This window comes from Pagrus pagrus, assembly GCF_965226575.1.
Source record: "Pagrus pagrus genome assembly, chromosome: 11".
Lineage (NCBI taxonomy): Eukaryota > Metazoa > Chordata > Actinopteri > Spariformes > Sparidae > Pagrus > Pagrus pagrus.
Window position 1 is genome coordinate 15,887,902 of NC_140195.1, and position 27,710 is coordinate 15,915,611.

Sequence of the window (27,710 nt, forward strand, 5' to 3'; positions counted from 1 at the left end):
TTAGGCAACAACGCCACAACTTTGGTCACAGGCCTGAATCTGAAGCAAGCTTCTTCTTTAACAGCTGTATTCTTAGCTGTGTCTCTTGCTGCTGACTGGCCTGTCTGGAAGCAGTGTTACCCCTCCCATTGTCTTGGGGGTTGGCCCACCCAACCTGAAGGAAACAAAATATTTTATTTACCAGTTACCAGTCTGCCATCGTCACCAAAGCAGTGGTCACTGATGATGTCAATTGTACTATTACTGCTATAAGGTTTATTTAGCACAATATCATGATTTTCTCTTTGTAGGTTATGATGCTGCAATGTCTATTCGATGTTAAGTGTATTTATTGAACTGCTGTAATGTCAGTAAAGACTCAGTAATTAACCTGTGCAGAGTATTTGCCTCACTAAGAATTAAGCTAAATGGCTAGCCCAGCTAACTTGCCCTGCATTACTTTGCATTACAAATAAACTATTAATGTAAGGTGACATTATCGAAAGTGGTTACTCTGCAACAGCTGCTGTTTGTATTCACAGTCACACAGAGTATCAATGTAATTTAAACATTCCTTAATGTTTTAGTTAATGTTATGCTATCAGTAACAACTCAGACAGGCATGCATATGGATATCTGTGCATTGCCCAAGAGGGGCTAGCCGGCTGTGGTTAGCTTTGTTGCAGGTATACCATAGATTTGAACACTGTGAACCAGTCAGTGCTTGTTTTAAGAGTAAGATGTACAATGCAATTCCAATTAATTCCCTTTTAGAAGTTGAACCACAGACTGCCACATACAACACCAAAGCTACTTAACAGAGAAATCAATAGAGCCAAGTTAGCATGATATAAGCTTAATTAGCAATTGTGTTTCCCCTGTAGTAGCTGGCTAGCATGGCATGTTGGCTGCCTTTGGTATAGCCTTACAAAAGCTAAATATTAGACAGATGTATACTTACATTTGGAGGTAAAAGTTGTGCTACCTCCCTTAATGGATTGTTTTTTTCTGTTCAGATCCAGGGACTGGGAGACTGGGAAGATCTGAAACTCCCTTTCTGGTCATATTGGGTTCACCGTGATCCAACCAGACAATGTTTTGAAAGGCTCAGACAAAGTCAGTGAGATCATTTGGATTCTTGACAGAGAAAGGGGAGAGTTCATTGTGATACAGATTCCAAGTTTTGAAATAAGTCAGCAAGATTTGTCATCCGAGAACCTCAAATGCCTGTTCAAAATTTCACAGCAATCCACTGGATAGTTCTTGAGATACTGAACTGGTGAATCAATCACAGAATGACAGATAGTCAGATCAAGTGTCAGTCTGAGTGCTGATTGAGTGCCGATCAGGTGATTGTTTAGGGCGTTAATTTAATGTACTCAGCAAATCTCACAGGACGGGTTTCGAGAAATAGTTTAACCTTTTGAGTTAATGTGCTCATTCTTGCCCAGAGTTAGATGAGAGGTCAATGCCACTCTTGTGTCTGTATGGTTAAAAAGTAGCGGTTTCCAGTAGCAGGTTAGCTTAGCTTGACATAAATATGTCTAAGAGGGTCACATTATCAGTCTTTATGCTAAACTAATGGGCTGCTGGCTCCAACTACAGATTTAAAACATACCAACACTCAAACTCTTGGCAAGAAGGCAGATAAGCATTTCCCAAAATGCCAAACTGTTCCTCTAACTATGTTAATAATTTCAAGCTCTAAATTGTATACATCTGCTTCTATAATGTGACATTTTAAGTGGTGGTCAGTGCTCCTGGCGTGCAGTTGGCACCCTGTGGGGCAGCCTATGACGCCAGAAGGGCCCTGCGATGCGCCGGCGACCATCCAGGGATATACCCTAGCCTCCGCCCATTAGAATACTGGGATAGGCTCCAGCAACCCGCAACCTCCGAATGGGGGAATATAGCGGCAACATCTCCCGCGACCCACATAGGATTAAGCGGCAAAAGAAAATGAGATGAGGAGATGAGTTATTAGTGGTAATGTTCTGTTAGATAAGGTGATATTATTCTGACCAAAATAGTGTGTTGTATTCTTCGGGCATTAACACAAGAACATTATAACACCAATAACTATAACTTGTTTTTTGTATCAAGTCAAAGTCAAGTGACACAAGCTGTGTCTGACTTAATTAACCTTTTATGTTGACTGGCTTTGTGGTAATGTAGCTGTTTGCATGTCAATTTCTGGAGTGGATTTAGGTTCACGTCAAAAGATAGTAAAATAAAAAAATCACTTCTGACATAATGGAATCTAACATATGGAGGTGTCAGCAACTATTGAATGTGAAGCCTGTCATTCTTATTATGCAGATCCAATCTTACAGAGGTGTAGACTATTGCAGGGTGGACAAATGTAAGCTGTGCTTCTAGGAGATCCTCACAAATGCACCAACAGACCCCCATATCACCATATGGGCCAGATGACAGTAGTGCCATTCTATCAAATGCATCTGTCCATCCAAGCAAGACTAAATTATATAGAAACCAATCAAGATGTGACAGGTTTACCCAACAAAGCCAGGCTGTACCAACCACACACCAACACACACACACACACACACACACACACACCAGCATACACACACACACACACACACACACACACACACACACACACACACACACACACACCCACACACACAGCACACACACACACACACACAGAGCAAGACGGCCATAAATGCACATAAGAGGACTCAGCCCAGCTGCAGTGAAAGCATAAATCAAGAAGATTGATTTCCGTGGTTTGATTGGTTTACAGTGCAGATAAACAGACATGCAGAGATAAAGATAAAGAGAAATAGTTCAGATGGATTGGTTAAACTCATTTCAAGCCAAATGCCCTAAATGTACCTTGTTTGGCTTTGGAATTTTAATACTGAATTCTGCAAAAAAATGCCAGCTTTCTCTCACAAGATATGTTGCAGTTGGTGGACAACTGTGAAAATCTGCAAAATAGTAAAAATTTAGAAAAGTTTAGATCCCAAATTTTCCAAATTGTATCTCTCGTTTAAATTATGTTTTCCAGTCCAACAACAAAAAAACAAACATGTGAATGATAGTTGATGGATAGTTAATAGTTAAGTTTTAGAAAGAAAATCTGACATTTAAATTTTTTTTTCCGAGAACGTAGCCTACTGAATGTTTTTGCTAAGTTCTGTAAAGCACCTCTACTTAGGAGCCGGATATCTTCTCTTCTACTGCAGTGGCTGGGCAAATGCGAAGAGATGGTGTTGTACCTGGAAAAAAGTCTTGGTAGCATAATATTTGACTGACACATACACAGAGTAAAACATGGAATATGTGTTTTAGTATGTGTTCCCATTTCAAATTAGGTGTAACAAAAACTATAATACAAAGCTCAGACTCCCGTTTTTGGCTATATTATGAGTATTTATAGATATTTCATGAGCCATAGCTTTTCACAGTTTTTTCATCACATCGTAACTCAAAAATAAAGGTCGTCTTTACTAGACCTTTTACAATCAATAAACTGTTTTTTTAATCTTGTTTAACAGTCACTTACTGTCAGTTTTTGTATAAAGAACTTGTATAAAGGCTATAAATTTAGGAATGAAATTTACTCCAATCGCTTGTTTTAACTTTCGGTAGAGGTTGTCTGTTTATTTATGATTGGATTTGGCACGGGCGCTTAGAGTCATCTACAACAGCAAAAGCTGTGAATCAGAATCACTTTCTGTGGTGCATCACTCTGGACTGCCACTGCTGTACCTCTGCAGAGTTAACCACTAACCGTCATTTGACAAGGTCTTTAATTCCCTTCATCTACGCAGTTTTCCCTCGACTTCACTGGGTTTTCCATGTCTGCATGAGCACACACCCATGTCTGGTGCCTTGATGTGTCCCTGTGAATAATTGCACAAGTGTATGCATAACATCGTGTCATAAAAGTCCTGCAAAAAGGAAAAAGTATTATTTTAATCAGACCACAAAACCCTTTGCTTTGTAGCGAAGAAAGGTGGAGTATAGTGTGGCTTTGTGGACTTATTTGGTCATGTGGGTGGAGTTCAAACTGCAAAACAGAAAAGGATTTTTTTTTCTGGTCTACCTCTGACCGAATGGAGGGAATATGCCTCTGCACAACATGGCTTCATCGAGACTTTTCCCTCCCGCTTCAACGATTTTTCCATATTAATTATTCAGAAATGTTTCCTGTCTTTTTTGACACCTGTGAAGCAGTTCAACTTCTTGTTCCATTACGGTAAAGACGGATACTACGTAATTAGACTTCATATGTTTCCAGTTACATATGCTGATGTCACTGTTTTTCACTACTGCCTTTCAACCTCTCCACCACCAACACTAACCATTTCAGAGCAACATGGAAGCCATTAGGTAGCCTCTAATGATATAGCCAGAAAGCCTGTATCACTATTTATTTCTGTCGAGGGATTGAATGGGTTAAATGTCAATGTCTATATATTGCAAATTGTCATGATGCGTACAAGTTTCCACCAAACTCTTAGTCAATCTGAAATGAGTCATAAGCTGTGTGGGAATAGTTGAGCAATGTTGATCCCATGAACATTAATTTAAAGCTACTGTTGTCACTGAATATGTATAACTTGTTCTGTCAGGTCTTATGGATTTAGCTGATAGGGTAACCTCAAGCAAACATCTCTTAGTAACTATTGGTGTTTTGTGCATGTATTGGAGATTCTGCTTGTCTTAATCATTTTTCCTCATGTCAAGCTTTGCTTAGGTACTGACATCTGGGCATTTATAGTGCTGGCAAGTAATGGCTGCTGGCTGAGGTTTAGCATACTTCGAGCCATACCTTAGAGGGCTAAGCAGGGGTTTGTTCAAATGGAGAGATATTCCAGCTCTAATTTAAGCAAAATCTTGACTGAAGCCAAAAGTTTCCCAGTTTGGACTGAACTGGCAACAACGATACGTTTCACTGTGCAGAGATAATTTGTTTTTTCAATGTCAAAATGTAGCCAAATTGTGCAAAATCCTTGGACTCAGCAACATACTGTGCAGATAAATATGAAACAGACAAATGGTGCAAATGCATATGGTGTACTTTACTCTTATCAGACATGTATGTGTGATCTGACATGTTACTTCTGGCCGACAAATTAAAGCTTGGTGGATACAGTAAAAGAACCCTTGTGCCACTGAGTACAATTGAGTACTATTAGCTTATATATGACTATGATTGAGAATTGTTTCAACTCATTATCAGATTTGTTGCACTGGCACGCTTTATACTGTGAGGTGTGAAGTTTTGAGAAATTATTTAAAAACAAAATATTAGACACACCTGCTCCTGTACATTTGGAGGTGGTGGGACGAAGTAGTAAATTTCAAATCATTTTGAATTAACAGCTTTCTAACACACTCTGAAGAAAAAGCTATAATATTATACTGTGTTATAGAGAGGTATCTTTTTTTACAACCTATTTGTGTTGCATTGTACAGGTGTTGCTTTTAATGTGTCCAGCCAGCTTCTGTATTTCATCCCATTGAGGAAATGAGTGCTTAATGTTGAATAAAACTTTATTTTTGACAACACAGACAAGACCATAATTGTACCAAAGCTGTAGTTTACTTTATGTTCGCTGTTTGTTGGGTAAGTATAAAATCGCTCTTAACAGAATGAAAAGTCATACGCAGCCTCTCTACTCTTTTCCTCATTGTGGTGTCAATCATTGTGTCATCCCCGCAAGTGTATAGCATAACAATAAATACGTTTATAGCAAGACATAACATTTGACTGTAAATATGTCTTGGCCAACACACAAATAAATGGGTATGCCAGTTGAGCACCATATGCAACTAATTATGAACTCTTTTTTGTGTTTTAACAAGAAAATGAAGGAGGAGAGGAGAGAAAAACAGGGATGCGTGACAGTTAATCTTCTAGTGTAGTTTTAGTTAGAGGGCCTTGCAAAGTCTCACTCATACACAAAAAAAAATTAAGTAAAGAAACACAATGAAGAAAAATGTGCCTCTTGACATGTTACACTGTTATTTAAGAGCTCAGCAGGGGAGAAAGATGTTGCTATCCAACATTAATTATTGTATAAGCAGATACGGTTTCAGATTTAGCCTGAAACCTTTCCAAATCTTACTCCACCTCAATGAGAACACTTTCTGTGTGTAATCACTGGTACTGGCAGGGAGACTGCTGTGGTTAGGAAATGCAGCCAACATCTCAGGGAATGCACCAGTAAGAAATAATGGTGTAGCAAACTACCTCTACTTTATGGCATTCTGATTTCCATGTGCAACAAGTAACCAAACCAAAGTCAAATATCAGTAATATTACAAACTCCATTTTGAGACTTCTTCTTTGGTGGCTGATTGAGTCATCCTTGGTCTTAAGAAACAAAAGACTTAAGGGTGAGCAATAAATCAATGCAGACCTCGTTTCCCCTGGGCTATTCAGCCACTTGGGGTGTAAAACGCTCAAAGGCAATGAGCACTTGAAAGTCTGGAGCTGCGGACAGATTCTGCCCAGCAATTATCCTGTCTGCGTGCCTCCTAAACACTGCATACCAGATATGTTTGGGCCTCTTCAGCAACAGTCCCAGTTATGGAGACACAGATGCTAATGACACCATATTCTCAGAGCTGCAGAGACAGGGCCTCTGGCCATCACTTCTAAAACACATGCCACACAGCCTGCACCACCCACACCACACAGACCTGTTATTGATGACCATTGACGGCTCTCCCCTTCACTCGACTCAGGGTGGCCGCCATAGGCAACAGAGCAGTAAATACAACTTGTCTAGGTAACATAACATACTCATAACTGCTTTCCAGTTACCTGCACTTGTCTTGTTGGTGAGGACAGCTATCCTATGATGTGTTGATACATTTTCTCTTCTCCTGGTAGAGTTGTGTTGTCTAAGACTTGGTGTTTCCTTTTTGGGCTTCTGCCCAGTAAGGAGCACACTGACAAGCACCTGTCACATGGATTGATGTGTCCAGCTGGTGAGCATGCGGTGGGCTAAGAGACACAGGAGCAGGAGCAGGAGCAGCGCACATTAAATCTGATGGCCAAAATGAGAGGGGTGTGGTTGAGGCCCAAGCAGAAGGTTTGAAGGTGATAGAAAGATGAGGTAAGATGGAGGGGTGGAAGAGAAGGAGGGGGTGGATCACTGAGGGAGAAGGTGACAGGAAGTGACTCTACCTTGGATACCTTCAAGGTGACTCAGTATGACAGAACATTCCCAAGGGTTTACTACTGCAAAGAGGGATAGACTGAGAGGGAGGGAGAGAGATTTCAAGGTGCAAAAGCTCTTTGCAGATGTCCAAATACGCAGTAAATCACTCCTAGGACCTGAGGGTGCTCAAATGCTTTTTGACTGAATCTGTCTCGCAGCCCAGCGGCTCCAGAATGACTAAAACATTAACAGGAGTCTTCAGGGTAGCGGCAGCAGCCCACCCATCCCCCACTAGCGTCTGCACAATCCCAGGACTGTGCAAACATAAGGCCAAACCAAAATGGCCTCCATTCAGATGTTGTCCAAATGCACGTTTTGTTTGAAACCAGGAGAATGCTTGACTTGAGGATAGGCTTGTGCACAAACTATCTGTTTAGCCGTGTGTCCCCATTCCCATGAGTCATAAAGCTGCCCCTGGCATTTGAGTAGAGAGGTCTGTGTGTCGAGTTACAGGTGTTCTTTTTAACACGGTTGCTCGAGAAAAAAAAAAAGAAAAAGGTTTATGACTTTTCTTCTATGGCGGGCTGAGGAAACAGAAGTGACATTGGGCTTGAAAACAAGTTTAAACCTAGGATGTAATCACCTTTATAGCACAATAACAAATAGGCCTACACAGCATGCTATGCGACCATACTTCAGCAATCAACATACTTTTTTGCAAACACCCGTTGAGCAAAAGCTGCAAACCTTTAATCACACCGACCGTCAGAGTGCTGAGAGGGAGGAAACAAATTACTTGTGGATAAAAACAAACAGCAATATCTAATTTAATTATGTTCTATTATAAACACATAAAGAAGGAAGCCGCTTCCAAAACTTCATCATTACTGGCCTGGAATCATTGCTTGATTTTACTTTCTTTGGTTTAGAATAAAGAAAAAACAAAACCATTTGGTGAATGTTCAGTAAGAAGTTTAGTGCAGCACCATTATTCAAATGTGCAATAACATTAATGTATCCATTTCTTATTGGTCATAAATGGGCCGAGTAGTGAAATGAGTAGTAGTGAAATGAATGAAATTCTTTCAACAGTTTTATGGGTAGAAAATTACAACTCCACATTTTGAATTCATTGAACTGTAACTGGCAAGCTTACTTTGGAGACTGAATAAATGTTCTTTTTATGTACGCTGTTTAAACTTTTTGAATGCTTTAACATTAATGTGTTATAGTCTTAACTCTGCTTTTTTTCTGGACATTGTCCTATAGATAAGATTATCTTCACTCCAACCCTCATTTTGCCTCCTCTGACCTCCAAATGGAAAATGACTGACATGATTTAATGCTAATGAAGAGAACATTAATAGGGGATATAAACCAGCGAGCGCTTATAATTACAGCAGAACTATATCCATGACTTTAAATAATTTCAATACATTTAGTAGTACTAATCTCAACATTAATTCATCTAACGCTACACAGATATGCTTAATTTGCAACTTGCTTTCAATGTCTTCTGATAGAAGGACAGAAACAGCAACATTGCCACAAAGGGAGAAATGGAGATCTGCAGAGGCAGGACTGTCTGTGGCTCTCAGCTGCCTGCCTTGATGTGTGTGCTCGACTGCCCCCTGGCAGATAGGGCTGTCACTGCACTAACATTTCATTAGAAAGGAAAACCACTCCCTTCAACAGAAAACCCCAGAAAATGTTCCTGTGCCTTAAAGATTTGTCATATTTACCCTCCATTAATGACACCTGCATTGTTTGAGGTGAATCTAAGAGGATGCACATCATCTGAAACCCCCAGAGGTTTATAATTTCTTTAAAATCTTTAAGAGACAAAGTCAAAAGAACGAGCCTCTGAATACAAACATAGGTATCGGCAGCCTATCTTTCAAAAACAACACATTTAAACCACTGCAACCTATACAAATCAAAGTGACTGATCATTACAAATTTCCTGGTCTTTGGCATTGTGCAATAAAACATTATTATACCACCACCCAGCTGGGATCAGAGCCTTTCCTTTTCATTTAGATTTTTGAGCAATGCTTAAAAAGCTAAAATTATATAACCGGTAACAAAGATTACATATGCAGAAAGAACTGTTTCAATCTCTGCCAGGAATCAATGTGTATCAACTATACATGGGGTAAAATGCTCATTACTCTTATAGCAGTAACATCTATAGATACCAATAGATAGACAACAAATATAAAGCAAAGTACAAGCATAATAAGCAAAAGATGATGGGCTAAATGTATAAAAACATTTTAAAAAAATGCATGTGAGGACCCCACCGCTTGCAAAGTTAATACCTAGTTCTTTTTAAATATTAACCGCAGTCAGAGGGTGGAAAAGCTTAAACACAGTGGGACAGTATATCTTTGTGACAGACCATTTTACATAAAGCCTGCCTGTTCACTGGTACACTAGCCGTAATGCAGTAAGGTTAGATGTGTTGTTAAACTACCCTCTGTCACAAACACACGCTGTGTGACTGAACTGCAGAGTAGCCCACCAAAACTGACGCTGTGGGAAATGGATACTGCATTACAGTACCGCAGTCTAACTAAGGGTGGCAGCACAGCCCCTGACACAAGACTTGACTAACTGTGATCACTGCCAGAGAGCATCTTTAATATCTGAACATGAAGCAGCATCACAGTGAACCACTTGGTAGATGAACATCAACTTTGGTGAATGAAGCCAGCATTAAAACTTCATAAACTCATCAGCACTAGAACTATTAGCTCTTTATAATCAATCAATAGTCCACTCTCCTTGTTACCATTTTAGGTGAGAAATATAGCGTTGGTACTTCACTCCTTAAGGACGGCTTTGTGCTCAGTAACACCTTCCTCTGATAAATGAAGAGAATATACTAGAAGGGCCACTGCAGATGAACATGCATCACTGCATCCATTTCGCAGTGCTTAAAGTCTTCTCAGTGCAGGATGACATCACTCAACAGAGATTACTGGAGCAGAACCAGAGCCTGTAAGGCTATTCAAATTAATTAACAAATGACCTTAGATTAAAGGGGGAGTCACAGATCAGACAATGGAGGCATTTATCAATTCAATCGGCAAGTCTCTCACATGATGCCTTAAATCTCTTCTCTGTGCTACAAGCCAACACTCCCTCACGCTCACGAATAAGACACACACTGTATTATATGTAAGTTAATATAAAAAACAGCTATAGGGTACTGCGTAATTTACTCTGCTCTCGCAGCCGTTTCAATGAATAAACTTGTATTAAAATGCCTTTGGATATAAAAGCATCACTGGTTGCTTTTCTATTTGGGCAGGAAAATTCCACAATAAAGAAACAACCAGGAATCCTGTCACAGAGCTGTCTGATAAAGTGTGAAATAAGCAGCAGCCCAGATGGCATTTTCTTTTATTTCAAGAACAGACTATATCTGGACCATCTCAGAGAGACAAGTCAATCTCAAGGTTCGCTAATACAGTTCCATGGACAGGGGGATAAATCCCTGGTAGGCAACAAAAAGCAGATCAATAAAGAAAGCATGTAAACAAACCACAGTGGAAATGAAGTTGAGATGGATGGAGAGCAAGGTAGTGCGGGTGACCAGCAGTACTTCAAATAAAGCACACGGCCAGGAACTGAAAGAAGAATAAAGGGCAGAAAGCCAGGGGGGACGGTCAGGGTGAGGAGCAGTGGGAGTGCAAATGAGGAGAGGGAGATGCACGGCCATGAAGGAGAGAAAGAGGGAGAAAGCGTGAGGGAGATGGGAGAAGCGAGAAAATGAGGGAGAGAGAAAAACGGTAGTGTAGAAGTGATTTATGCTAGTTGTATAATTTTCTACAACGCCCCCCCTTCCCCTTCCCCTTCCCCTATGGCTCTCCTTTCCTCCTCAATATCCAACCCTCCCACCAGGGTGTGCTCCTCCTCACTGTCACACCAAGGAACAGTCCCTGGCCACACCAGCCAGTGATTAAGATTCTGCCGTGATGCGACTGCAGCACTTCGCAAATGGAAGACTGGACATAATTTCCCTAAAATGCTGTTTTTTATCACCTATTTCCCCTTCATCAGCTTGCCGCACACGATTGATAGCTGATGGCACCTCTGACAACTTAACGTTTTTATGGCTAGATTTATGGGCTATCTGCTCCTCTCCTTTTACAGCTCAAACTCTGTAAAAATGCTTATTTCTCAGATAAGGAGAGGGAGGGTGTGTGTCTATGTGTATGGAATGGTATCACACCCAGCTAAATGTATGTATGAGAGAGACGGGCCCACCTCACTGCATTGCAGTCCAGATCAGTGCTAGGCTTCCAAGGCTTTATAGCAACTGAAATTACCTCTGCATAGCACCATGGATTAAATAATACTTCTCACTTCTGACATAGCACACAACCAAAATCTCATCACCTCCTTAGCAGCAAACATTTGCAGTCATCCCCTTTCTAGGAAATAGTAAACACTTAGTAAACACAGTCTTCTCTATGCATACAACGGTGTATTCATTTAATTTCTTCTCATCCAGATATAGGCCAATCAAGCATTATCTAATTGATTGTTTTTAATCATGAATTATCTCTAAAACATGTTCTGCTTTTTCCTTTAGAAAATTGGTAAAGAAGCCAAGAGCTCACTATCATTCTCAGGTTAAGACAGGTTTGGCTAATTGCAGTGACGCTAAGTTAGGTGAGCAGTGAACACCTGAGTACTAACTGCCTTGTTGAGTGTTTATGCGCGTGAGTGTCTGCACATGTTGATGCAAGTAAGAGGTTTTCAACGTACTGGGGGGTGCTGCTGGGACCCACTCAGCTGCAGTGGAAGTGTGGCCACTGCAGGTTTCCCCCTCCCTCCCTGGTCAGATTTACCCCTCCCTCCCTGGTCAGATTTACAGCCAGTACGGTCTCCCAGTTAGCCTTCTCCTCTCCTCCACTGATGAGCCTGGCAGATCCCAGACAGACGCCCCGGGGGGACTGGAGTGTGACAGGGAATGGGGGAGGGGAGCGAGGAGAGGGAGAGAGAAAGAGTGAGGGAGAGAGATGTGAAGAGTAGGGAGGAGAGAGAGAGAAAGAACCAGTCTGATGAGATCAGTGATTCATAGACACCCAGGAGGACACACCCTGGAATGGGGTAATACCACACATGTTTTAACAGGGCTGGCCCATAATTCATTAGGGTTACCAAGGCTACAAGGAGCACCTTAGGAGAGAGGCCCCAGAAATCATCTCTGCATGTTGTTAGATGCAGCCCATATAAGAGAGGAGGGATTAATATTCAAGGCTACAGTGTGCTCGCCTTTAGTGCAGAAGACCAATCTGTTGAGTGGAGAGAAGCAGCACATTTGATATCTGCATATTTCCACATCAAGTCACAGGTTGCTCTCAATTTTCCACACCCTTTCTTGTCTGCATCTGAGGAGGTTGTCAGTGGAAATTTTATGACACAAAATATGTTGCTGGAAAAAGTGCAGCTCTAATGTGCTTAAATAAAGCCATGTTCCCAGTGCAATAAACCCAGTATGGTGCTAACTTCTTCCAGAAAAAAACATCTTTCATGTTGCCGGTACCACTGTGCCTAATGCTTCATTACAAAAATACTAATCAGTGTGCACTATATGAAAAGCAAGCTGGACCTCACCTGCAACAAGAAGAGAATTACACACCATTATCTTTGTTTATAAAGCTCTTCTAACGTTGCTGCTTTAGTGTATCAAAGCTCTTCTTAAAATTAAAGTAACCAGACCAAATCTCAGTAGTAGATGACCCACAGATAAATAGTGAATCTGGAAAGACTGCCTTCCAATATCATCAATGGAACAAATTGAGCCTACAAAAGATATGCAATCTTTATGATCTTACAGTGTGATTTCAAACTTTTAGTTATGGATTATTCAAGATGTCTGTGATTGTTGTTGTTATTCTTTCTGTACTCGGGTCTTTCTTGCAAAAGAACTCTTGATCTCATTGAGATGACCTGATTAAATAAAGATAATAATATTATACACATGTCTGCATAACACCCAAGTTTGTGAATTCATTGTAGTGAAGTAAACTTTGTAGTTCCTAAATGTAACAATCATTGGAAGGCTTTTTCCATGAGGCCTTCAGGCCAGCCCTGACTGGAGAGCTTGCTTACTCTGATTATTCTCTGTAATTGCTGCTGTTTTCTCTGTCTCGAGTTTTATAGGGGTGCAATGAACAGGTATGGTTTGATTGTGGCTTTGGAAAGCAGACACAGCTCATGTTGTTTCAATTAAATGCGGAGCGATTCGGAGTATCACGCTTTGGTTGACTTGAGTCAGATTTCTCATTTCCATTTTCCGAAAAGCAAGGCAGGATTATGCACAAGAGACCAGAGGACGATGACAGTAAACGAGGCCATTACAACCTTACTCAGCACCTGGGAGGTGCTGTATGACTATTCCGCACTGAGGTTTATCATCACCTTGTTTCCTCGCACAGCGCCAGCCTGTTGACATCATACTGTGAAATTCTGGACATATGTGAAGTATTGAAACAAATACACAACTACCAGGTAATGACATGACCTCAGTGCAGTAAAAAACTCTTCATCATCTAAATACAATTTAATAGAAGCCTATTAATCACATAATGTAAAACACGGTCTCTTCTAAAAGGCCACAAACTGGGTTATCCATTGAAAAATGGTCTCTTTCTGATTAAGCAATCCCATTGCAGGCAAAGGCTGCCCAGTTTTCATAAATCACTTCAAACATACATGGCATTTGATTAGAACCCATTAGCAATGAGCAACAGTGTGTGTACGACGCGACTGTGGGGAGGCATGTGCATGTGTCTCATCTCACATTTTCCATGGCCTGCTCTGTAGGATGTTCCTCATTAGTGTGAATATTAATGCGACCAGAAAAGGGGGGAAAGAGGGTAAGAAAAATGTAAAAGGAATTTGGAAGAGCTTTTTAAAGGGGCCATTTCATCAGAATCGTTATTTTTTTGCGGTTCTCTGAAGGCTCGTAACCGGCGGTCTATGAAGAGAGACATGCCGCAGTGGGGCTTAATTTAAAACCAGAAAGGTCACTGCGCTAAGAAAGGTCCTCAGCTCAGCCAAAAATATAAAATGAGGAGGAGAAAGAGAAAGCAGTGGGGGAGGAGGAGTGGGCCAAGAAAGAGAGCAGAATGGAAGGAGATCAGAGGATGCCGATTGGGAAGGGGGGACCCAGGCGGGAGGAAACACGTTCAAGTAATTTGGAAAGACAGTGTTATGGAAGGGAGTACAAAAATGGAAAAATACTGAGGGAAGAGGAAAAGTGAGAGAGGATAATGAACAGAGCTGCAATTGAACTGGAACAGGCCGAACATCAAAACAGATGCAAGAGGTTTTTTGTTTACTTTAATGGTGTTTTTGCAAGTAATTTGTTATAATGGCCGACAATTTCAGGGAAAAACACTGCGTCCATACACAGTGAAGGATTGCCAATCTGTCCAACAATCTGTGTTGGCAGAAGAACAACCCTCCCCAAGCCTTTACTGCATTAGGCTCCCCATGCTTGGTACTGGACCAGAGTGCTAATGGTCAGATGGTAAATTAGCTTTGCCATATGCAACTCAGCACAGAAAAGGTACGACTTTGAAAACAACATTTCTCCCCAGATCCGTCTGTTAAGAAGAGATGACACTTGATTTGGCAGACAAATGCATGTCATGTGTTGGCCTTGTTAGCAATACTAAAAAGCAGTCACCCTCCCCCAGAGCATTACCTTACATTCCACAAACTAACATCCTTGTTTTCAATCACTTGTTTATCTATCAGCTCACTTTAATTGTCCACTGGGTTTTTTTGACTGCACCGCATTACATAAAATGCACACAGGAGCCTCATGGCAGCAGCGTGACAGCCTCTGATGTAAAGCCTCACGCTTTGCACAGATAAGACGGGTTCAATTTTAATGTTGCTAGCACACCGAGACGCACCAGGCTCACTTGTAAAACAGAATGCCCCCTTCGCTTGTAAACGCAGCAGCCCAAGAGGAGGAAAGAGATGGGGGGTTGGGCCAGCTGAGGTGGGGCTGAATTAAAAGGAGGAGAGGAATTCCACTTGTCCAACTCCTGCAATCCATCCAGTGGATCAATTTCTGCCCTCAAATTCCCAATCCATTCCCAATCTCTTTTAAAAACTAATACCCAATTCCAATCACAACTGCAGTAAAGCATATCTTGTAAAAGGTCATAGTGTGACCTCGGAGTTCTCTAAATTGGATGCTGGTTGGCCCACTTTCCCTTTGAAATACTGCACTGCCTGAAATAAAAACTGCCCTGTGCACAATCATACCACCAGTGGGACCTGCAGCCAGCCCATCAGTAGGTGTTCATTTTGATGTGAAGTATCACAGCACGGAGAGTTTAACAAGATATTGGTTGTCTGTGTTGAGGGAAACGAGAACCCGATCTCAAACCTAAACTAGAGCATGGGGGCCCAGGAGTGATTTTGGGATAGGTGTGCGTATGTGCTCGCCATAGGCAGCAGCATGCCGGCATATAGTGGAGCATCTCTCCTGCAGCCAGCCAAGGGAACATATCAGATGGACGATCAAACACTAATCATTCCCTCACGGCCCATACCGAGTAAAGCTGTCATTAATTTTGCGGAATTACATCAAATCTGAGACATTCTTTATGTGGCCCACGGCCTGCAGACAGTTATACGACAGGGACTGCTGCGCTAAGCAGATGGGGCAGCTTGGCCGTGCATACTAAATACCACCGTCCCCCATTTCTCTATCTCCGCCCTCCCAACACTCTGCCCTCCTTCCTCTGCTCCCGCTCCCTCTTTCTTTGTTTTCTACCCTTCTAATGCCTTTCCTTGACTACATGGTCATACAGCCCTCACTGATTACATCACTGCCCCCACAGCGAAAGGTGTTATCCGAGTCTAAATGCTCATATTGCTGTAAGTGACTATCCTTGATAGAAAATGCACAAACAGACTTTTATTCTTAAATGCTTAAGCCTGAAACAAGGCACATCACGCATTAATTTACTATGATGAGAAAATAAATTGTTTACTGACATAAATCTTGAATGTTTGTCTCTTGGATGTCGACAACTCTAACAGTTTACTTGCGTACACACAACAGAAGGTCATAATCCCATTTGAGGTTTCCTTGGCAACTGATTACTGCTGAAGGCAAGTTACAATTTATGACTAGTGACACATACCTGCCATTCCCTTTGAATGAGACATGTGGTACGCTATATTCAGACAGACCACCTCAGGTAATAAAACTGCAGTAGCACTCAGGGGCTATACCATTTTCTTATATTGAGAGGAATTCCAAGCCAGGCTGCTAGAAATCAGCAGACGACAGGGATTAAATTTGTGTGGAAAAGTACTACAACCGATAAATAAACAGCATGCTGAGCATTTTGTGCCAGAACAGTTGATAGTGGGGAGTTTTTAGAGCTTAAAAGTGTTGACATTAGCCCAGTTCACACTTCCCAAAGTTAAAAGAATAAATTCATATGGTGTGCATGTGCATGTGTGTGCATGCATTGGGGGTGGGGGGGTTATGGCAGACAGAGGAGCCATAACAGCAGGCAGTCAGGTCAAGATCAAGCAGTTTCATGGACAATCCACTTTCAGTCTAGTCTCTATTAGGGTGAAGCCTCACATTCCTCCCGCACGGCCATCTTCTCACTTCACACAACAGTGACGCTTCAAAGTCAAGGCTATCTGAGGTCTGCCATAATGGCTTCTGGAAGAACAGTGCGACAAAACCCCAAACAATGACTGAAACAGCCAGTCAGACAGGACAGGAGTCAGAGTATATGATTAATTTAAAAACAGGTCTTTCATATACATGCATAGCTGGTTTTTAATAGTGGCTATGATAACAAATGCAGAAGCTAGACCCCAACTGGGATTCTTGTTGAAGCTACAGCTGCAACAAAATAAAATTAAGAACCTGAACATTTTTCATTTCCTAACATCCTCACTATTAACACACATGTAAACAATGCCTACTGAATAAGATAGTCTTTGCAGTATAACCTATTTAATTATCCAACTGCATAGAGAGCCACTGTTTCCAGCACCACTCTGCTCACACAGGCTCAGCACACTATTAATCCACTTAAACACAATTTATAGGGCCCCAACATCGACTGTCCGTTGGCATAAAATTACATGAAGCGTCCTTATAGTGTCTTCAACAGACTAAATTAGCCAAACTGGACTTACTAATTGAGGAGGAGTAAAGTACTGTGCGACTGCATTGACTTGTCAGTGGGCAGAGATAAATAAGAAAGCTATGGAAAGATCATCAATAACTGTAATAACATAGGATGAGCATTATTTAAGCACCAGTTGCAAAGGCATGATAACCTTAAATCTTAAATACTATCTTTAATTTCCACTTTTATGATATGGTATTTTTCTTTCACTGAGTGCACTGCAACAGAGATTTTTTTAACTCCCTTCATCATTATTTTTAATCCACATCTTAATTTAAAATCGATTCTGATCTAGTTCACATTTAATTAAAAAGCCAACATTTAAATCATTCTTTTATTTAAAAGATACAAACAGGTATTTTGGTCCAAGACAAACAAATTTAACAAATTACTGTAATACATCAACAACATCAAATTTTCCTCATTCCTCATCCTAGGGTATTGTCATCCATTCACTTGGCCTGTCACACTTTGCTGTTCTATTTTAATAGTTGCAAAACCTTATTGCACCGGGCTTAATCACTGCAAGAAATGCAGGAGATGTTGGCCTTAAGCATCTTATTTTTATCTATTTTGGCTCAAATTCTGCAGCCTAACTAAACAGTAGTATATTCACTTCACCTATTGTCTCTCCTACATTATGGAAAAGGACAAAAAAGTGTTCACCAAAATTACTTCACAAGGCGGTGGGACAGTCTCAGGAGGTTAAAGAGCATGCACAGTGTATTACAGATGGTTGAGGGTACATGGTCTGCAGTGGCAGCAGGAATGCAACGCATTGGGTTTCCAAGATGGAATACTGCCATCTGCTGTCTGGTGCTGTAACATCATCCTGCTCTTTCATTTGTACCCCACATGGTAGAAGGCACACTGAGACGTGAAGCCTCTCCCAAAGCAGTTGCTACACCTGGCCATGTTCCAAGAAGTAGGATCACTGAGCTAAAAGTGGGATTACTAAATTGGAATAAAACCCAAATGCCACATCAAATCTGAAACATGGACTGATGTCAAAGGATCTGTTCTAGAGCCTGATTTTCCAAAGCAAAGTTATACAGATAAGCAGCGGTGGAACGCAGCTAAGCACCATCACTCATGTTCCTTACTTGTGTACAATTTTGAGGTATTTGTTGTTCACTTGAATATTTCCATTTTATGCCACTATTCATTTACTCTGCAACATTTTGGAAGTTAATATTGTACCTTTAACTCAGCTACATTTATTTTTACATATTTAATTACTTGCTACTTTGCAGAGTCAGATTATTAATACAAAATATAATCATCTAATAAACTACAATGTTTATTATAGTGTATAATGTATAATGCATTAAGTAATAAAAAGGCCCCATTTTTAACATCTGCAGCCTTACTGAGGCTTACACATTGCTGCCTTGACTTCATAATTTTAGCTTTCTTTTTTACTTTTAGCACTTTTACTTTGTGTGCTTTAGTATGTTTATTTAGTACATTTTGATGCTTATAGTTTTGTACTTTTAAGTAAGATAATGAGTTAATACATTTACTTGTATCAGAGTATTTCTACACTGCGGTATTGCCACTTTTGATCAAGTGAAAGATCAGAGTACTTCATCAACCACTGCAGATAATTCAGTAAACCTGCTTAATTGGAACAGTCTCATGCTGGACAACGATTCAACTGATTGGCAAAGATTTAAAACACAAAGCTATAATATTATATAGATTATGAACCTTTAGTTTTTTTTCTGTAATTGGAAATAAATAGCCTACATGGAGGAAAAAAATGCGTAATAACAACACTGACATCAACAAAGCAGTCGGAATGTAAACATCTGCATGAGATTCTTTGCGTCCAAAAATGAATATAAATGACATCAGCAAATGAAAAGAGTCATCATGTCACGCGATAATCGTTGTTTTTCTCATCGCACACACGAGAGCCTCATTTCCATTGGTCAGACTCCTCAAGTCAGTCAAACAATAGCCCTCCGTGCTTTGACACCCGATGAGAAAAGTAACGCCGGCCGATGAGAAGCATCATATTACGTCCAGAGCAACCTCCGCTTTTCTGCCTCGAGCTTGGGGATTGTAGTTCAATGTGCCGTGCGTCAGTGTCGTTTCATCGACGTGGTGAACAACAGCTCCCATAATTCCGCGGTGGAAGAGAGGCTGTCATGCTTGTGTTTTGCTTTGGTTTTTTGTTATTGTTTCGGGTTAGTGGAGCAACTGAGCCCGAGGAGGAAAGCGCGACTGTATCGCTCATGTTTTAGTTGTTTTCTCGCGGACTGTGACTCCTGTATCAGACAGAGAGGCATCTCGAATAGACTGTGTGCAAAGAAGTGAGGGCGATAAAGGTAAGCGAGACACCAGAGACGGTCGAGAAATAATGTGCGCAGCTGTCTTTTGTAGTTAACAAAGCCTGTTATTGTCCCGTGTGACGTGCACGCGCAGCACATTACCTAATTGGACCGTGACAATTAGCGAATACAGGTTCAGATCTACCTCTAAACGCCTCGATTACATGTTTGTCTTCCTCGGCGTGCATCGACGTGCATGGCACACAGTTTTCTCGACATGTGCTACTGTTGGGCCTCAAGCCTCGTGCAGTGTAATGTGAACCCTCCGAGAGCTCCTGTACGTTTTCGTCATGGATCAAGTGTATCTGCAAAATGTTCTACAATGTTTACACTAAAATGTGTCTTCCAGTATTCCTCCTCCTCTAGAAGGATGCTTTACTATAACAGAAACTCTTCATCCCTGTAATTATGTTGGATTATGCCTGTACCCCAGGAGATAATGTATGGCAAAGTCACAGTTAATCTACACGTGCAACACACTGTATGACAGAATAGGGCTTTACAGTTATCTCCAAGTCTTTTTTGTTCTTTGCACATGTTGTCCTATTAGAAGACTCAGTAGACACAGTATAATGTGTGTACATGTACACATAGGCCTTATATTTTATCTTTATGTTTTCATCTCTGTATCTTATTACTATTTTCTTTTTCTCTTACCAGCTGTAAACTAATGTTTGGAGGGCCTAAAGTGCATTTCACTGCAGTCTATGCTCTGTGTGTCACTAATAAAGAACCTTGAACCGCACCAATAACTCGTCAATTAAAAGAAAATTAATCGCCAACTATTTTGATAATCGATTTATCGTTTCTGTCATTTTTTAAAACAAAAATGTGAAACATTTACTGGTTACAGGTCCTTTAATGTGAGAATTTGGCGTTTGGACTGTTAGTAGGACAATAGATAAATTATAAAGACATTATGTTGGGCTCTGGGAAATTGTGTTAACAATTTAAACAATATTATAGACTACACAGCTAATCAATATGAAAATAATCGTTAGTTGCAGCCCTACAGAATAGTCTGGACATCCAACAGTTGGGCACACATGACCTATAGTCGTGTCAATACCCCACACAATGCAAAATAAATAAATAATGCTTTCTGTAAGACACACGTGTCTCAGTGTGGTGTAACTTCAGGCAGGAATTCAACAAAATTCAAGGAGAGTGCATTTCCTAGTGGAATTTGAGCCCCATGCATGCTGGAGGCCCCAGACGCCTTGCTCTGCATGCTCACACGTGACAGTGTACAATAGCAAATGTTGACGATGACTGAAATAGCCCTGGTGACAAACATGTAATATCTCATGTTGCTCAAAGGCCACGCTGACGCCAAGGTTTAGCTCTTGCGTCCTTTCCTCTAGTGTGAGCTCAGTCAGGATCTCTTCTTACACTGAATAAATATTCACAGAGTTCTGCCTCTGTCTTGTTTGTTCTCCGGTGCTCACCTCTTACCTATTTCACAATTAGCCCGTCTAATCATGCATGTCAGTTTCTACCATGAACTTGTAGTAAAAAAAAAAAAACAACAAATATAAACTCAAGTTTCAACATTGTGTTTTTCCCGTAGGTGCAAAATAGCCTGCCTTTCTGTTGTGTTGCCATGGAGAAGGCTTGGCTGGTGGAGTTCAGAAACGTGGGCTGCAGTTACTTCCCTCAGAGCAGAGTCGATTGCCACTACACACTGAGCTCACAGCACAACTGGGCCAGCAATGACTGGATAGGGCTCTTCAAGGTCTTGTTAACCTGATTACTGTCACAAAAATCAAGACAATAAAGAGTGTTTGTATTCAAGTGTTTGTATAACGGCGTGTGCATGTTTCCTTCCTCAGGTGGAATGGTCATCAGTGAAGGACTACCACACGTTTGTTTGGGCACTGGCCCCAGCTGACTATCAAGAGGGCACTGATGTCAACTGCTGCGTGCACTTCCAGGGTACTCATGCCCTTGTTTTCTAATTGTATTTTATTTCCCATGGTTAGCCAGAATCTATACTAGTACAGTGCTTAGATCCACACATAAAACCTTCAGCAGGAGATTGATGTTTCTGTAAATTGAATTGCTCTGATATACAGAGGGCTAGCAACTGGTGTATTAAGTGGAGGATAATGTTAGTTATTCTTGTCTTAAAAGAGTATTGCCACAGATTCAAAAGGAAAAATATCCCATGCAGAAAACAAATATCCCTTCTAGCTTGGTCTCGAACAAAGACACAGTCTCTGTCGTGGTTTGAATGCATTTCTTTAGAATGCAGGAAGTTGAATAATGAGGATGACAAAGACAATGGCTCAAAGCCTGCTCTGACTACTACTCACTGGAGAGTACAGTGTTCACTCTGTATTGTCTGTCAGTTGCAACTGATAAGTGTGATTCAGTGTGAGGAGCACATGTGCAGCAGGTGTGGCACTGACCCCTGATTTATCACCACTAACTTAAGCATACTGTCAATGTCATTCCTCATGGAAGAAGAGCAGGGTAAGGGAAGTCTAAAGAAACTGCTGATGGTTCCTTATCATCATCAATGAGGTGATTTAAAAAGAAGGTTGCCTGCACTGTGACCCAAGCTGCTGCTGTAAGTTACAATACAGCTCATAAACCTTGCTGTATGTCATTCTTCCTGTCTGTTTTCCATCTGGCCCTTTTACTGTACAAGTGTTGTGAAACAGGAATTCCAAGTAAATCATTCTAAACATGAAGCTAGAGCCTGTGTGAGATAAGGGTAATATTAGGTTAGCTTACTTTATGGGCTGGAAGAAGTCACGGGCTGTGGCTGCCTGCTCTCTGGTCACAGTAGGAAGCCGGAGGCATAACATCATCTGTTCCTATCTGTTTTGTTGAGGGTTGATAAAAGGGAATCAGGAATGTGGAGAAGTGGATAAACATGGTGAAGCTGGCACATATAAACTTTAAGTCAGTGGAAAGTTTACCAGCTGAAAGTGCAAATGGTCAAGAAACCAGTTCTTTAGTAGCAGTATCAATCCTAATAAACTTAAGACTTCCTGTGAGAGACTGAAAGCATGGATAGCATCAAACAGGATGTTAATGTTTGCTTTATTACTGGATGTTTGGGTTTGATTTTATCTAATTAAGTTTCATCTCTGTAGGGTACAATAGCTCTGTTAAGTGTTTAGCCTAGCGCAAACACTGAGAGCAACTGCAGGACTGCTTTATTCAGACATCATCAGAATCAAAAATACTTGGCTGGTTACAGTGGCTCCTTCTACAATAGAAATATCGCACTATAGAGAGATTGAATAAAATGTTAATAGAGAGGAGAATAAGAAGTAAGAGTAAGTAAAAAAATGTAAAATATAATATAAGTTTGCATTGAACTATTTATGTATGTACATTTATAAGTATAATTGCTATTGTTAATTGTTGTTACTAATGTGTAAAAATATAGCAGATAGTGTGCTGGGCCTTACCGGGGCTAACATTAGTTAACCAAGCTAGCAATTCATTGACCAAAACAAGCCCTGTGAGGTCATTTCCTCACAGTGAAGGTGACTGGTTTTACTAACTTTTTGAACTCTGAACAAGATCCAGTTCATTGTTTAATGTACTGGTGGCTAGCTTGCTAATAAAACACAAGTAAGGTATACCAATGAGTGCTAACGTGCGCCATGTTTACACGTAACGTTACTGCACCTGTCACTCACCTGAACAAACAGAGATGACACTCGATATTCTCATCCAACCACAGTAACAACAGTAAGACAGCAAACACGCCTATATCATGACATGTGCGTATTGTTTAAGCACTACAGGTGCTCGTTATGCAACTATATTGCTTGACCGATGAAAATTAACAAAACCTGGTCAATAATGAAGAGAATACTAATGGCTAATTCCTGTTTGCAACCACTATGAAGTCGGCGTGACATATGTCTATGGGCGTGACGGCGCCCGACGCAATTTTGTTTCTCGCTCACCTGCGGTCAACTACGTGAGTGCTGCCCCTGGTGGTCGGCAGGTGCATTACTGCAAATAAATCAATGTTAAAAAGTACAGGTAATAAAAACTTCCATTTGTAAATATTCCAGTTGTACTGCACATAATCATTAAAATTCAATTAATCAATATTGAATAAATTATGGATGCACAATAAATATCTGACTGATAATTACTGGCCAGATACTAGGGAATTTATATTAAATGTGCAATATGTAAGAATTTGCCACATTCATAGTCCAAACAAATAGGGGACAACATAGAGAGCCAAAAGCTATGCCTCATTCTGGTTTGCCCCATGGGACCTTATTTCAGAAAAACTTTGTATGGTAGTGAATTGAGAGAGACCAGTAATTATTCAATCTTGTTTGAATTGTGTCATGAATCACACATATGATGTTTGTCAATTTAAAAGATAGTTTCCCAAGTCCATAAAGTCACAGTTTGTCAAAAAAAAAAAAGAAATATAAGACTGTGAAAATACATAATTATAAGACTACACAGGCAACAGTCTAATTAATAACATCGTCTTGTTGAACAGTCACCAAAACCCATGACTTAAACATGGTAGAGCTGGTCCTGTAAATCAGTAGCTCACAAAGCTGACAGTCTGCTCTTTCACATAACTGCAGTTGTCTGTATGAGCAGCTTTATTGTTGTTTTCACCTTTTTAGTACCTTTTCCTGTTGAGTTGGCAGCCATGTGGGTGTGGGTGACGTGTGTTGAACGAAACAATGTAGTTCACTAGAACAAAAAACTAGATACTTTTACTTCAATTGTGACAAACTTTCCTGACTTGAAAAATGATCTTTTGAATTGACAAACATCATGTGTGTGATTCATGGCACAATTCAAGCAGGATCAAAAAAGGATTTGTCTCTCTCCATTCACTACCATAAAAAGTTTTTCTGAAACAAGGTCCCATGGGGTCCACCGGGAGGGGCGTGACTTCAGCTCTCTATATCACCAGAGTAATCACTAATTGCTGCTAATTGTGGCTGCTATTAGCTAGTATGCTCAGTTAACCGTGCAGCTAGCGCTCGTGTTGGCTGATTCTCCCCAGACTGGGATTTCAGAGCACCGGGGGAGTGTTGGTGTTGTTTAAGGTACAAAGTGGCTAGAGTTTAGCTGTTTAACATGCCAGCTTCAATAAATATCTCTTGAACACAGAACACAAACGTCTTTAACATAATGCCAAAATTATTATTTCTTCACATTTTGTTGATAATATTAGTTAAGTTAAATTCTTATATATTGCACAATTGTTGCATGTATGTGACATTCTAGTCCATAAATAGAGTCGATAATATGAAGCCATATTGCATTAATTGACAAACAAGTGCAGCATTTGCAAATTGCAATACTTTGAAAGTTGGCTTAAAATGTAAAATAAAAAACACAAAGACAAAGAAAAAGAGGAACTATGACATCAAACTGCTGCAAATGGGTAGAGTCGTGTAGACTAGTGAATCAAACATGTCGTAGCTGGTTTGGACAGTTTCTTACAATTTCAGAGGAAGACAGCACATGATAATTCGCAGTATATGTTCAACCAGGGTTCAGAGAGGAGAGAAAAGTCTATGGGTTTAAAACAACAAATCTCATTAGAGCTGTGGAATATTAAATCCTCCATCTTTGTTTACTGCATCTGAGCCTTTCTTACCCTCAGGTGCACATACACTACAGGTTATGAATGTCTTTTTTAAAATGCAAAAATGTGAAATTGTCAATTATCTTATCTGTATTATATCTGGGAGAAGCAGATCATTATCGGTTATCAGTATCAGCTGAAAGAAATCTATGTCATGCATCCGAAATACGAAAAATGCTGTTAGGCTGTTGTTATTACACGTTCTAATAATCTTTAAAAGCTCTTCCAAAATGACAGACAGTTAAATAGCCAGTGTTCATAGATTCAACCTTCAGTGCTGTATTCAGTAAAATAGGAAGCCAACTCAAAAAATGTTTCAGTGCAAATAAATTTTGACATGATTGTTTTTTTTTCTGCCACTTTTTTAGCTTCCTACCTACCCAAGCCCAGCTCCCAAGAGTATGAGTTTGTATATATTGATGCAAAGGGGGAAGTTTGCTCCCGTAGCTCCAAATTCACTTTCTGCGCTCCAAAGCCACTTGAGGATCTGGTGACCCTTGAGGAGGAGTCCCATGGAGAAGTCACAGACATGCTGCTGGTGGTGCCCAGGGCTGAGCTGCTGCAGGTGAGCATAATAACCACATGATATATGGACTAGATAAGATAGTGAAGTAGAGTATATTTTCAGTTTGGCAAAATCAATGAGTGCTGGTGAAACAATATGCTGGGGAATCAATACTGTCGTTTACTGCTGTCACACAAAAATGAGAGCACAATTATGATTCCTCATCCGCTGCCTCCTTCCTTTTGTCTCTTGTCAGAGTCGGCTGCAGGAATGCCTGCGAGAGCGCGCTGAGCTGCTGCAGGTGCAGGAGGCAGCAAACAGGCAGAGGGAGAAAGAGAAGGTGGAGTACAAGAGGGCAAGGGAGGCCTGGGACAGACGATACAGAGCGCTAGAAAGCGACATTGCCGGGCTGCAGGAGGAGCTGAAGCAGGCTCAAGAGAAGATTGAGGAGATGGAAAGGAAGCAGAAGGTGGCGTATAGAGCTAGGCAAATGACAGGGTCAGGATCATTTGATTAGGACCAATTTGCCTGTTTGCATTTCCATATTTTTCTCTGTATCTGAGCTCTTATTCTCTGATGAAAAGTCTCTGCTTAAACAATATCCTGTCTTTGTCACTATAAAATTCAAAATAGTAATTCAATTAAATGTCTGGGTAGTGATATAAAAATGTGAAATATAAAATATGTTCATATGTGTAGCCTGGTCTATGTCATGATGAATGAATTCCTTATTATTAATTCCTTATGAAAATTAAAAATGCCTCTGGTCTGTTAGGAGGTGCAGGCTTTAGGAGAATCACTAGCCCAGGAGAAAAGTACTTTATTGGATGCGAGGGAGGAGAGCAAAGTACGAATCAAAGAGCTGGAGGAGGATATCAAAATCCTGACACAGAGAACTGTGGAAAGAGAGACAGAGTTGGAAAGGTACGACATTTTCTTTCTCCTTCTTTTAGTTTCATGTGTGTCTAATGAATACTCACTGACTTCATTGTCTGTGACCGAATCTCTGTGTGCAGGATGAAGGAAAGAGCAAAGAGGGCTGGAGCTCAGAGGAAAGAAGAGGAGAGTGAAAGAAAGAGCGTGCAGGTAATTATAATTCAGAACACGCTGTATATCTTAATAAAAACAATGTCTTCATTGTTCTTTTCTCCTACATCTCTTTCACTCTTCCCATCTGGGTCATTTATTTTCTGTCTTTTAGACCAAGCTGGAACAGACGGAGGGTGAACTCCGAAGTCTGTCTAAGGAGTTCCAGGGCCTGAGGAACTCACTGGCCCAGAGAGACACAAGTGTCCTGCAGCTCCAGAGCACCATCACTACCCTCACCCAGAAACTCACCACTGCCCACAGGAAAGAGGTCAGACATTTCTTTCGAAGTCAGATGGGACGGGATTGAAAGAAAGGGTTAGAATAGTACAGTATATCTATTGATAGTTTAAGCTGTACTAGACAATTTTGCTCATTTTTTTTAAGTGAGTCATGTATTAAAAGTGGAGTATTTGCACCTGATACAATAATTTATGTGGTCTCAGTTATTGAAGATGGGATGTTGTTTTCTTTGATACCTCTACTTCGTTATTTAGATTGATATATGGATGTATTTCTTCATGAACATGCTTAGCTTTTAACACGTTTTCTTGTTCATCTATGGCCAGGCGGAGAGTGAGGCAACGCTGAAGGAGATGCGGAGCCTGCGAGAGCGTCTGAACGCGAGTGAGCGTGCTGCAGAGGGCTTGAGGAGCGATCTGAGTGCCACGATAGCGCAGAGGGATCATGGGCAGGCCGAACTGCATCAGGCTCGTCTGCAGGCAGCCCAGCTCACTCTTCAGCTTGCAGATTCCAGTCTGGCCCTGAGGGAAGGAAGAGCTCGCTGGGCCCAGGAGAGGCAGAGTCTGCAGCGCACTGCTGAGGTAACATGCCGCTGCAGAGAGAATCTGA

The 27,710-nt window shown here is 40.8% G+C and overlaps 1 protein-coding gene and 1 long non-coding RNA gene across 2 annotated transcripts in view; one reads left to right on the top strand and one right to left on the bottom strand.

Moving 5' to 3' along the window:
• Nucleotides 1-23,536, bottom strand: LOC311264882. The gene is made up of 4 exons (XR_014623499.1): nt 23,325-23,536; nt 22,405-22,491; nt 941-1,116; nt 1-154 (listed from the first exon to the last, which is right to left on the bottom strand). It is a non-coding gene; the product is annotated as an uncharacterized lncRNA (long non-coding RNA).
• The window catches only part of calcoco1a (calcium binding and coiled-coil domain 1a), a 14,902-nt gene continuing 6,669 nt past the window's right edge, over nt 19,478-27,710 (top strand). Inside the window, exons 1-9 of the mRNA XM_084366062.1 lie at nt 19,478-19,662; nt 21,236-21,400; nt 21,498-21,600; nt 25,636-25,832; nt 26,029-26,241; nt 26,548-26,696; nt 26,789-26,858; nt 26,974-27,129; nt 27,428-27,682. Coding sequence (XP_084222188.1) covers nt 21,269-21,400; nt 21,498-21,600; nt 25,636-25,832; nt 26,029-26,241; nt 26,548-26,696; nt 26,789-26,858; nt 26,974-27,129; nt 27,428-27,682 — 1,275 coding nt within the window. The 5' untranslated portion in view covers nt 19,478-19,662; nt 21,236-21,268. The remainder of the gene's footprint in view (nt 19,663-21,235; nt 21,401-21,497; nt 21,601-25,635; nt 25,833-26,028; nt 26,242-26,547; nt 26,697-26,788; nt 26,859-26,973; nt 27,130-27,427; nt 27,683-27,710) is intronic.